Raw genomic sequence first — 13,934 nt, 5'->3', positions numbered from 1 at the left:
AGTCATGTAATCAAACGGGTGTCTAGGTTCTCGGCAAGTTTGAGTTATCAATCGATAGCAGAAGCCTTTATGTCTCGTGCATTTTAGAATTGTGTTCATGGAAATTCATATGCTATACTACCAACGGGAAAGTATTAGGCCTATATCACATACAAATACACGTAATGTTATCTTGATAGATATGTAAAGTTAAACGCGATCATCCCCCCACCCCCGCCACCGCCGCCGCCGAGGGCACGCGAACCGGTGACCGAATCTATTAACTCGGTAGGCCAACCAACAACCGTCCGGTTGAACCGACTCTCGTAAAAGAGTCGGTTGTCCCATCACTATTGCAATTCTGACACAAACATCTCGCGTGGGCGGGTCTTACAGGGGTGCGTCCCCATTGGCTAATAAATGTTAAGGGAAAGTTAAGGGAAAGTTTGAGTGACAGCTCAGCCTCAGTGCAGGTAAACTAACGTTAGAGACTCAGAGTATGGTCTGGAGGACACACAAGCCACTCCACAGGGGATTCCTACAAGATTAATAAAGTGTAAGTATTGATTGTATATATATTATCTGTGATCTACGTTGCAAGCATGGTTACTAGACATTTGTCGTTTCGTTGGGTTAAGTTACTAGCTAGCCAGCTAGTAAAGCTTTTTTAAGTTAGCATTTAACGTTAGCTATACTGCTAACGTTATCTAACACTTGTAGCCACCGGCTACCTTACTGAGCTAATTTACCATATATATATACCTATATTATGGTCTATTAGGAAAAATGATTATCCAGCTAACTACTAATTGTTGTGGTTGCTATTGGCCTGATAATACACAATGCTAGGGTATTAGTTAAGTTGTACAATGTGGAAGCTGTGAATATAATGTATTATATCTAGAGGTTGACACATACTGTACAGTACAAATGCAGTGTTAGCACTTTATAGTTTTGTGCTCATCTATACTTTCCTAGTTATGACAAAGACTGGCTATCCTAACTCTAATTACATGTCTTCTGTTGCATTTGCAAGCAGGTCAGCATAAGGAAAATGTTCATAGTGTTTTTAAAGCCTACACATTTGCTAATGGCTATTGAAAAGCAAGTTATTTTAATTGTAAAGCACACAACCTTGGAAGCCTCAGTTATCAGTAAGAACTTTGTTACCATTTGATTTGTGTAAGAAACTTTGTTATAATTTTCTATCACAGCTCGCATCAGGCAGCAGGCCGACCAACCAGGAGGACGTGGGAGCAGCAGAGGGAGAGGAGCCTTCGGTCTCTCTGTGGAGGAAACACTGTGTGTGAAGGCTTCAAACAGCCAGGGTGTAGACCAATAGCGTATGTATTGATCATATTTTGCTCAGATACTCAATTAACACTTACAATAACCTTTTTCTTAATTTTTCATTGGTGTACTTGTAGTTTCTTAGTCCATTGTATGTCAATATATCCTACTACAGTATACTGTCCTGTAATTTAATTTGTGTTTACATTGTCTTACTGTAATTATATTTTAAAATGCACATAATATATGAAAACATTTTTTTTCATTCACCCTTGTCTGTTTGGTTCATTATATAAAACAGGAAATAAGGTTGAGACTATTATAATGCTTTATTTTTAGTCCAATATAAAACTTCACATACATAATGGATATTTGAACATATTTTGGTGGGGCCCCGGTGGTAGAAGAAGCTGGAACTCAGTGTCAGTCATTATTTGCAGTAAATCACAGGGCAGGGTCAGTTTTCATCACCAACAAGACACAAACATACTGAGTAATTGGGTTATGTATATATTTCACATATTCAGTTTCACCTAAGGCAAGCTGTATTTCTCTGCTGACTTGTGTCTGCAACAACACGTCTGAGGGTGGTGCAGGAATATCACACACAACTCCTGGTCTCCTGGGATCATCTGGTCTCCTGAGCTCACTGATGGCTCACCGCTCCAGTCTGGACCACAGCCTTTTCTGCAGGACAGTTCTCTGAAGGGCTGGGATGTGGCTGTAGTCCTTCACTTCCTTGACTTCTTATTGTAAAGCTTGAAGTACCTTATTGGATGATAAAAAGTGTTTGAAATTAGCTCAATAATAAATGATTGTAATAAAGCCTGCACTTTAGAAACATTTTTCAAGCTTTTCTGAACACTACTGGGACACTTATTTCTGGAATATTATTGATCACACTTTCTAGATTCCTACCTCCACGTTGACTACATGTGTAAAGTAAGATATGGCCAGCCACCAGGACACATGCACATCACATCAAACCATAAGGATCACTAATCAAAGTATTTGTCAAGGGCCTGGTGTGTTAGTTAAAGTACATAGTTTGGACAGTAGTAACACTATGCATTAATTCTAAATATTGTTGACATTTACAGCGCTAAAAAATACAAAAAATACGTCCGTTATCTGCCATCTTAAAGTAGTGCAAAGAAAGAAGAAACAGTGTGTACAGATGGAACATTATCTAATGTATGTGTCGAACTTTATGTATAATATATTACATTCACAGCTTCTACATTATACAACTTAACCAATACCCTAGCATTGTGTATTATCAGGCCAATAGCAACCACAACAATTAGTAGTTAGCTGGATAATCATTTTTCCTAATAGACCATAATATAGCTACGTTACTAACCTAAGGTTACCTGGGAGAGCATCGTAGCTGTGCTCGGGTCCTGAAGGTCTCTACAGCGAGCAGACGATAATTAATACAGCTCCATTGAGTAAGGCCTCACGAAGAATACATGATTCCCATGGTAAATTAGCTCAGTAAGGTAGCCGGTGGCTACAAGTTTTAGATAACGTTAGCAGTATAGCTAACGTTAAATGCTAACTTAAAAAAGCTTTACTAGCTAGCTAGCTAGTAACTTACCACAACGAAACAACAAATGTCTAGTAACCATGCTGCAACGTAGATCACAGATAATATATATACAATCAATACTTACACTTTATTAATCTTGTAGGAATCCCCTGAGCAGTGGCTTGTGTGTCCTCCAGACCAGACTCTGAGTCTCTAACGTTAGTTTACCTGCAGTGAGGCTGAGCTGTCACTCAAACTTTCCCCCTTAACACTCATCACGCATGACTGCAAACGTGATGGAGAGAGCAAAAGACTGATCATTGAGAAAGAAGCAGAGGGAACTGGAAACAAAAGGACATCATATCAAACAAATAAAAGACCAATAGTTTACAACTAAACAAATGTTTTGCTTGCAAGGTTTAAGTTTTACCTTTGAGGTGACAATTTTTTTGCTTGCGTTAGTGTTTTTTGTTTGATACTTGAGAAGTTTGGCACGGAATTAAAGTAACAAAACTAATCCCATTCGGCAGCACCACAGTGACGTTTGCTGTCAGGCAGCGCCATCTACACTTACAGTGTCCTGCCGTTCTTACACCACGTGTAAGTATGCTAACAAAACACTCAAATTAGAAAACTCTAAGATAAAGGTAGATATTATGAGCAGTGAGAGAATCTAAATCAGTCCATCCTGGATTTCGCAATGTTGTGATTGCAACAATTCATGCAAATTCCATCAATCCCAGTGAATTTGGTGCGAATCGCAATTTTGACCAATCACCGCAACTTTGACCAATAACTGGAGTTTTCCATGACTTCAACCAATCCCAGCAGGGGACGCGACTCTGAGAGCAACTGACCAAGAAGGAGTGAGAACGGGTCGACATACACGTAACACACCAAATTAATTTCCTTTGTTCTGATATGAAGACAAGACGTGTGTGACTCAAACATCTCTCATTTACCAACAAAACGTACAACGAAAGACCATCCTGCCAACCTATATACATTTTAACATCAATGTAGGCTTTTAACAATTTTACTGTAAAGTCACTGAAAGCTGCTGCTGTACAGACACACACACAGACAAACACGGTAATGCAGGAAAAACCAGAGATGAGACATACAGAATGACCTAAATTTAGGACAGCTACGCTCGTTGTAAGTGCAATGATAAGTTAAAGTCCAATATTTACTTTATCAAACCGTATGAATGTGTGTCCCAGGCCAGGATAGGAAATTAACTAACAATGTAAAGATCAACGAGCTACTGACACATATGTTAAAATTTGATTCATTCAATAAATTACTATTTTTTGTCTTAAAGTTCCTATGATATGTTGCTTTTTGGATGCTCTTATATAGGACTTGACTTAGTGGTCCCCTAATGTATCTGAAGTCTTTTTTATATAGGCCTTATAATACTGTATCTGAAGTCTCTTTTATTATTTTATTGAATTAAAGTCACAAAACTAATCCCATACTGCTACTCAGTGCTAGGCCTCATCTAAACACAATGTTTTTACATAACCAGTGGAGGGAGACCGCCCAAACCTGGGTGATATCAAGGGTGATGCTGCCGGGTTGAGAGAGTTGACAGGACTGATGAAGAGATGCTGTGATCGTAAACCTGAACAAAGGCCTAAAGCCCTTGGTGAGGAAACTACTTAATTTACCTCTGAAACTTTGAATTAACACGGTAAAATAGCTTGTGATACCGGGCTCTAATGTTAAATTATTTACTCTATGTTGTGTACAACAGAGTGTACAACTGTGACAGAACAACTGTTCAAGATGCACGAACATGAACTCAATAAAGCTGTCTATGAAGTGCTGATGAAACTGGTGAGGAACTAGTCTCTTCATGAATACTCAAGTTACGCTGAGACGCTAAAACATTTTGACACAATGCAGCAAATCATTGTTTTTATCATTGTGTTACTGGCTTTTTCTCTTTCTCTTTCCAGGACCAAAAGAAAGGAGAAGGCATGGCAGCAGGAAAGAAGGTTCGGAGGGATCAAATCGCTAAGGCTCTAGGTCTGTATTTACAGATGGAAAATCACAACCAAGTTAGTTAAAGTTGTGTTTACCCCATAGGCTCCGCCATAGCTAAATAGTTTTTAAGTGGAATTACTCATTTCACAAAAATAATTAATACAATTTGGTCCGATAACTTTTTGGAAAGTCCAGAAGAGTGTTGATCCTTCTGGACTGTTCTACTGCCTTTGACACAGAGAATCACCAGATCCTCTTTTCCAGCTTCAGGATCTGGGTGTCTCAAGGCTCTGCACTCTCTCTGCTCACATCTTACCTCAAAGACCACATCCAAATTTGGTCCGACCAAAACAGATAGGCAAGCTGAACCATGGTCCGATTCTTTTCTAGTGTGAAAGCATTTTTTGGATGGTTCGGACTTTCAGACTAAATACAAAAAGCTCTGACAGGATATCTTTGTGTTATAAGAATGGGGAGGCTCCTTTAAGGAACAGCTCAGAGCTGAGTGTGAACATGAGAGAGAGAGAGAGAGAGATTCAAACCACCAACCTTCCAATTAGTAAGTAACTGCTCTACTACCTGAGCCACAGCTGCCCAAAGTTAGCAGTTGGTATCTCTGCCTGTCTGACTGACATCTCTCTATTATTATTATCATTATTATTATTATTATTATTATTATTATTATTATTATTATTATTATAATATTCTCATTGGATGTCACACACCACTGTAACAACACCATAACCAACACTGGCTTGGCCCCGTCATCCTCCACCCTCTCGTCCAAAATCATCACATCTGGTTGCACCAAACCAAGACAGCAACAGCCAAACGGTCAAACTCAAGTCTTCCAAACGTTAGTCCACTAATTAGGTCCTGTTTGCATGTGTGTGGACTCAGCCAGTGTGTTTGTAATGTTTAAAATAACAGAGTGAAAAATTTAATTTATCCTCCGTGGATTAATAAAATATGACTTCTTCATCTTCTAGTGGAGGAGATCCAACAGGCCCTGAGAGGATTGGATCTGCCTCCTCTGGACCCTCGCAGGTATGAACACACAACAAGAGCTCTAACTCTCCAGGTGCCTCTAATTTCTTGTCCTTCCGCTGAAGAACTTCTTATTTCTGTTCAGAGGAGAGAGTAGGCCTGAGTTAGGAAACAGATACAGAAGGTTCCCATGGAAACATCAAAAATCATTCCCATTTAGGTTTGATCAATAGTGATCCTCTGAGTGTTCCTCTGAGTCGCCAGCAGGTTTACACTTTTAGCTATAAGTGAAAACATATTATCATCTATTAGATGGATTCTAATGAAATGTGGTTGTTGGGTACTCGTAGGGTACAGATTAAATCATTGGCGAATTATCAAAGATGTTTTATCAATATTAATAAAGTTATGAATATGGTTATTAATAACTTTATTAAATCAAACAATCAAACGGGGCACCACCCTGCAGAGGCAGGGACCAATGATAAAACTGTGAAATAGTCTTATTAGGTGGTGTCCCTTTAAATTACAGACCTTAACTTGGTTAATTTATCCGGTATTATTTAAATGAGCAGAGGGAAGGGTGAGTTATCGAGCACTGACCTGTATAATCCAGCTGTTATTACAATACAATATACAAATAACAGAGACAACCACTAGTTAAAATATAACAGTTGATTTAGCTAAAAATACGGATGTTCATTCAATAAGCTTCTAATCGTCACAACTCTAGTTACCGGTTACAGTTACAGCAAACAAAACAGCAATCCACCTTGTGTGTGTGTGTGTGTGTGTGTGTGTTTGTGTGTGTAGGGTAAGAGGAAGGAAAGGAAAAGGAGGGGGTGGGGGAATCAGCTGTTAACACTGGGCGCATAGATGCTTGTGTGTGCGCGTGTGTTTTTGTATGTGGGTTTAGTAGGAAAAGAGAGAGAAAAATGGAGGGAAAAAACGATTTATGGAAACAAACACTTAAAACCTTGATCTGTGGTTTTACTCGAGATTCTAACTTAATGTGGCGTTACAGCAGAATCTGAGGTTTGTTTTAACGGTAAAGAGCGTTTTTTCTCCGCTACATACTGTGAGCGAGCAGCTCACGCTCAGCCCATCCACAGGGATATGACACAATGTCTAGATATAGTACCACCGTAGTGGGGTGACAAAACAGGACTATGGCTCCACTTGTACAGTAATTCCTCCTCGGCGGGAGTTATCAGCTACAGTTCAACACAACTTTCAACGATATCTTGATCACTGATATTCTTCACAACAATACATATGACGCAGCGGTCCAATCACACATTAATGGTAAACAAATAGTAGCAATAACTTTTACTCATTAATAAACCCCCTAGTTCTCAAGTCTGCCCAGAAATGAAAGCCTCTTACTTCTGGTGTGCAGTCCGTTAGCTTATCCGGCGGATTTTTAGCCGGTGAACAGAACTGAGTTAACTCTGGCCAGAGATTATCGACCCGTACCGTCTAGGGCAGTGGCGCGGAAACATGGTCCAGTCGACTTGCAAAGAAAACGCGTTGTCTCCTTTTCCTCGAGACGGGGCTGATTTACCCCTCTGCAGATTTGGTGTAATACGGGCTTCGTATTCACCGGGACCCTGTTGTATCACAAACGATACAAACGTCTCAGTCGACCAGCGAATGATACAATGTTGATTCTCGAACAGCGCTGAACGATGTGTCTTTTTGAGGCCATGGGTTACCACGAAGAATCCCGGGCGGTGACCGCCGGCTACCTTTATCTCCCCTCCGCCGCCTGCTGGCGGTGAGAGGTGCGTTCAAGGAGCCGCAGCCAATCAGAAATCCCGAACTCAACGAAAGTGTGAGAACTCGTCGTTGCAGTTCTCAAGCCCTCCACCAGTCTGCCATTTCTCCTCGTGTCTTGAAGGTAAATCCTCCATTTTGGGGAATTCTTTGTTAGGAGTGAGTGGACTTCCCTACAGGCCACTCTTTGGCCTCAGGGGAAGCTTCAGGCCTCACAGAATAGTCTTGATCATAACTGTTAGGTTCCAACATGGTTCAGACATTAATGTTATTCTTTAATTCTTCTCTACTACTTACTTATTAGGGCCCAAGCGCCGACAGCGGCGAAGGCCCTATTAAAACTGAAGGAATTATTGTTTCTTTCATTCTTTCTTTCTTTCTTTCTTTCTTTCTATTCTTTTTTCCCGTCAAATGAATTGGCTTTTTGAGGGGCTTAATATATTCAAAAACTCACCAAATTTGGCGGTCGCATCAAGTCTGGGTTTCGGGAATAGGCGCACAAAAAATAGTTCGAAATTAGTGCGATTTTGGCCATTTCCACATGTCGTACTTTAACGAACTCCTCCTAGAGATTTCATCCGATCAACTTCAAACTCGGTCTGTGCCATCTTAAGACGTTAAAGATGAAAAGTTGTTAAAAGAAAAACTTTTCGTCATAGGGCGTGGCCGTGGCGGGGCGGCCATTTTGTGTGTTTCGCCGCCGAAACAGGAAGTGGGTGTAACTCAAGTGTACATTGTCCGATTACCTCGAAACTTTTCAGGATTCATAAGAGTCCAACCCTGAGGACAAATAAAGGCCGATATTTACTTAAAGTCATAGCGCCCCCTAGTGGCAACAGGAAGTAGGCCTAAAAGTCAAGGTGCTATACTTTAACGAACTCCTCCTAGAGATTTCATCCGATGGAGTTCAAAATTGTTCTGTACCATCCCAACACCTTAACGATGAAAAGTTATTAAAAGAAAAACTTTTCGTCAGACGGTGTGGTCGTGGCGTGGCAACCATTTTGAGTGTTTAGCGATGAACAAAGAAGTTGTTGTAACTTGAGTGTACGTTGTCGTATCTGCCCGAAATTTCTCACGATTGACAAGTGTCCAGGCCTGAGGACACCTACAGGCCAAAATTGACTTTTGGTCATAGCGCCCCCCGCTGGCAACAGGAAATCTGCCTTATATGACAAACATCATCCGATTTGCATGAAACTCAGAATGTGTGGTCTACGTGTGATACTGAGCTGCCACCTATAATATGACCACGCCCACTTACGCAGGCCACGCCCCCTTTCATAACATTTGAACCATTTAAGGTAGAGTCTTGTGTGAGGTGTCATTGAACTCAGCAGAGACTTCCTTCTTTATTGGTGATGTTTTGGCCCGCCCCCTATGCATAAGCCACGCCCCCTTTCATAACATTTGAGCCGTTTAAGGTATACCCTTGTGTGAGGTATCATTGAACTCAGCAGAGACTTCCTTCTTCATTGGTGATGGTTTGGCCCGCCCCCTATGTCTAAGCCACGCCCCCTTTTATTACTAATGTCCCGATTGATGTAAACACTTGTGTGAGGTGTCATTGAACTCAGCAGAGACTTCCTTCTTCATCGGTGATGGTTTGGCCCACCCCCTATGTTTAAGCCATGCCCCCTTTCATACATGCTGACCCATTTAAGGTAGAGTCTTGTGTGAGGTATCATTCATCTAAGCAGAGGCTTCATTTTTAATTGGTGATGGTTGGACCTGCCCCCTATGCATTAGCCACGCCCCTTTTCACAGCTAATGAACCGTATAATGTAGCGTCTTGTGTGAGCTATCGTTGAACTCGGCGGGGAGTTCCCTTTTCATTGGTGACAATTTGCGGCGTCTGAGTGCCGCGCAAATGTACGGTCGCAAGGAGCGGAATCCGCCGGTAACCCCGACGCGCACCGAGGCGGGAGGGCCCGTCCATCGCTGCTCGCAGCTTTAATTCACATTGTGTTTTATCATGTGGGAGGAGATTAATGAAACCAGAGCATATCAGTGATGTCTGTGTCTCTTATTATTTCTACATGATCCTCCCATTCCTCTGAGATACCAGGGACCAGTTAACTGGTTACTGGTATCTAACCAGGGACCAGGGACAGGGTTTCTCTGTCTCTCTGACAGACTGAGGAACATCATGTCTAACAGCACTTAGGACTCATGTTGGATAGAAAATCATTCTGACTCTGTTTCTTCCTCCAGGGCGCAGAGACGTGATCTGATGAAATGTAAGTCTAGTTTCTCTTTAGATACACAGCTGTATTTAAAGTGTGTGAATGTATGTGTGCGTGTGTGTGTGTGTGTGTGTGTGTGTGTGTGTGTGAGTAGGGAAGAACCTGGACGAATGAAACAGTTTTTTACAAAGATTAAACGTCATTTACAAAGACATCGTAAAACACTGAAAGCTAATATTTTGTCGCTAGCAACCTAAATCTTACAGTCGCATTTTCAGTTCTGAACAAAACCGCAGTTATGGAAATACCATGCACTATGCCATTTACATAGCTAGAATAAAACATGTTTCCAATTATATAATGTTTCTATAATTCAAAATGTTATTTCACTCTGTTCTGCTGTAGGTAGGCCACCGCACATCCGTGAGGCAGCACGGTCGCTCAGTTCTGCCTCACAGCAAGAAGGTTGAGGGTTCTAACGCAGGTCGTTCCGGGCCTTTCTGTGTGGAGTTTGTTCTCCCCGTGTTTGCGTGGGTTTCCTCCGGGTGCTCTGGTTTCCTCCCACCATAAAGACATGCATACTAGGAATACAGTTGAAAATTAGCTGACTGGCTAACACTGGCGCATTTACAGAAATGTTGATTATTGTGTTCTTTTAACGACCCACAGGCTATCAATCTCCATAGGATAAAATGGCAAAACTCGACCCCTTACCTGATAGCCCCAAATATATTTACATCTTTCTAAAACTACTTTTCTGTGTCTCACCTGCATAAAATATAGTATAATCACAGATATGTGTGCAATTACTTAGAATACATGCGGTTTACTGCCTGGTCGTCCCGACAGCAACAACTGACATTTAAACCTATTTTGCTCCTAAACTAAAAAACTCTGACAGTCCACACTGTAGGACATTTTAAAACACTAATTCATCTGTCGTATGACCATGACAACGGTACATGAAACAATAAATACAACCTGTAATTAAAAAACAAATTACCTCATCAAACATTTTACGTACCGCACTCAAATTGGGTTGGCGGGTCTAACTTTGTAGCAGCATGACGTCATGACGCCAACTCTCCTGGTCTGGTAGAGCTTGCGTGCTGTATGTGCTGACGAAATTTGACATTTGCAACGTGTATGGTTTTCGGGATAACTGCAATGTTTCATTCGTCCTCCCTTTCAATCGTCCCGGTTGTACCCTGTGTGTGTGTGTGTGTGTGTTTGTGTGTGTGTCCGTGTGCGTGTCTGTTTGTCTGTTTGTGTTTGTGTGTGTGTTTGTATGTCTGTGTGTGTGTGTGTGTGTCTGCCCCCCTCTAAACCCCCTGTATATCTGCCCCTGATTAATGACGACATCATTATTAAATGATGAATTCATAGTTAATTTACTGTTAACTAACAAAATGATAATTAATAGTTACTATTATTATAATTGTATCAATGAACATTGTTTGGATGTCATTATAAATTTGTATCTGACGATTAATTAGTTGTTAACGGTTGATAAAGCATGTTTATAATCCATATACCAGTTATTAATTATTAAATACCATTAACAGAATAATAATGATTAATTAAAGTTTAACTAATAATGTTATTAATAACTGCAGCTGTGTTGTGTCTCCCTCTCTCCGTCAGATTCCTGTGAACTTACACTCAACACAAACACAGTGCACAGAAAACTCAAACTGTCTGACAACAACAGGAAGGTGACATTAGTGGAGGAGGATCAGTCATATCCTGATCATCCAGAGAGGTTTGACTTCTGGCCTCAGCTGCTGTGTAGAGATGGTCTGACTGATCGCTGTTACTGGGAGGTCCAGATGAGAGGAGAGATTAATATATCAGTGAGTTACAGAGGAATCAGCAGGAGAGGAGGCAGAGATGACTGTATGTTTGGATGTAATGATCAGTCCTGGAGTCTGATCTGCTCTGATGATGGTTACCTTGTCTGGCACAATAACAGAGAAACATCCATCTCCTCCTCTGTCTCTGGTAGAGTAGCAGTGTATGTGGACTGTCCTGCTGGCTCTCTGTCCTTCTACTCAGTCTCCTCTGACTCACTGATCCACCTCCACACCTTCAACACCACATTCACTCAGCCTCTCTATCCTGGGTTTGGGTTCTGGTCTGGGGCCTCAGTGTCTCTGTGTCATCTGTAGGAGGAAACAACTTCCTGTCCTGGGGGTTAAATGTTGGTGGAGGACGAAGGCGTTTCACTTTGTCCCACTGATTGTGTCTTTAATGTGCTTCTTCTTCTTTAGTAATGTTGAAATGATCTCCTCAGGGATGAAAACTAGTTGTGTATAAACTGTGTTGACTTTGATTTTCACTGTAATCTTGTTTTATTGGAGCAGCTTCAGCTGTTAGTGATTCATGTCAATAAAGGTTTAAAGATTAAAAAGACTCGATGAGTTCAACATGTTTTAACAAATGTAAATCTGTTCAGTTTGATAGTCAAAGAATAAAGATGTTTCCTTCTTCTTCTTCTTCTTCTTTCTTCTTCTGTATATTATATAATGAATCTTATTTCCATAAACAGAATATGTGTTATGTATAAAAACTAGGTGTCATGGTTTTGTCCAGTTTCTGTTTTAGTTGGTTTCATGTTTTCTGTTTTCATGGACTTCCTGTTTTATTTTGAAATCCACTGTTTGTCTTCATTCACTTCACTTGTCTTCCTGGCATTGTTTGTTTCCCGCAGTTTTTGATTAACTAGCCGTTTCTCAATGTCAAGGATCCTTCCTTGGTAGGACTAGTCCTTCCAAGGAAGGATCCTTCAGAGGCTAGGCCAGGCATTCGGAGCATTCGGAGAGCATGTACATTGGAACAGGCTAGCAAGTGCACGTTGTTGCGTGCTTGCGTCATTGAAAATGTTTCGCCACCTTCACTTCCGCGCTGCATTTCAAAACACTGGACTAAATGTCAATGCGAAATGGATGTGGAACTGTGAAGTTCAATTTTTTTGTTGAGAAGTTGAATCAGCGTCAATCTGCTTGCAGGAGGAGAATATTCTGTCGGCAACTTTGCCGCAACGTGCCAAGGTAGGTAACGTTACCGACACTGATAGGCTTTAATGTATAGTCGTTTTCTCTTATTTATCCCATGTCAATAAAATTAAAAATTTGTGGGAGTTCATGTTTGTAGTTGTCATAACACTTAACTTGTAAGGAGAATTGAATTAATTAATCTTAATTACATTAAGCTTACAGTAGTTGTTTACAATAGCTTGTAGTTTACTGCATGTCCAGTAGCTTCTAGCTTTCAAACAAATGCAGTGCAAAATATGATCAGCAACTACAAGGTAAACACTACCAGAAAATGAGCTACCACAGGCAGTATGATATGCAGTAAACTGCAAGTGAGAAAGGTTAAATAGTACTATAGACACACAAGCTACAAGGCTACAACCAACATATGAAAAGTCATAACAACACCATTGATAAACACCCACTAACACCGTAAAGGTAGCTAGGTGTAAGTGTGTTAAATGGTCAACAGTTGTCAGTTAAGACTATAATGGAGACCACTACACAGTTACATTAAGTACCTTAATGTTACAGTATGATTACATATATTTGTGATACAATTCTAATCTTACCAGGACGGGTTGGATAACTACTGGACTAACCTAAAGCTTTCTCCTTCTGTCTGCAGTCTGGAAACACCATCATCAGCAGCTGAGTCTGATCGCCGCTTCATGTTGAATATACTTGTGTACAGTATATAGTAATGTTTGAATAAATGTTATAATAAAAGATACGTTTCGTTAATGTCTTTTTAGAGCTTCTATACCTTACGAGTTATTGAAACAGGTACCATCTGAATATAATTATTCAGTTAGAAATAGACATTGAAAAACAGTTTATATTATATACACACCCAAAAACGTAATGACACAGACAAACCAGTTAATTTAATGCATTTATTTTCAGAATGTCAATCTCTAAAAGGCTTTAGCAAATAATCTAGCTATTCAACATCTCTCTTTGGCCTCTGTCTCCCTGCTTGTCTTTTGCTTTCCCATCCTCAGTTACCGCCTCCGTTTGTCCCTGTTAAAAGACAGCAAAACACAAGAAAAATATGTTTACCATTATGAATGCTATAACGTAACGTTATACTTTTTACATGGGAAACTACTCATACATTTTAGCCTTCATGTAACGTTGATAGTGAAGTAAATAAGG

The 13,934-nt window shown here is 40.5% G+C and overlaps 1 protein-coding gene across 1 annotated transcript in view; it reads right to left on the bottom strand.

Moving 5' to 3' along the window:
• Window positions 1–13,776: 13,776 nt before the first annotated feature.
• Window positions 13,777–13,934, bottom strand: part of LOC114553058 (receptor-interacting serine/threonine-protein kinase 4-like) — a 34,416-nt gene continuing 34,258 nt past the window's right edge. The window contains exon 12 of the mRNA XM_028574153.1: window positions 13,777–13,799. Within this exon, the coding sequence (XP_028429954.1) occupies window positions 13,777–13,799 (23 nt within the window). The remainder of the gene's footprint in view (window positions 13,800–13,934) is intronic.

This window comes from Perca flavescens, chromosome 3 (assembly GCF_004354835.1).
Source record: "Perca flavescens isolate YP-PL-M2 chromosome 3, PFLA_1.0, whole genome shotgun sequence".
NCBI classification, from domain to species: Eukaryota; Metazoa; Chordata; class Actinopteri; order Perciformes; family Percidae; genus Perca; species Perca flavescens.
This window is presented reverse-complemented; position numbering and strand designations above follow the sequence as displayed.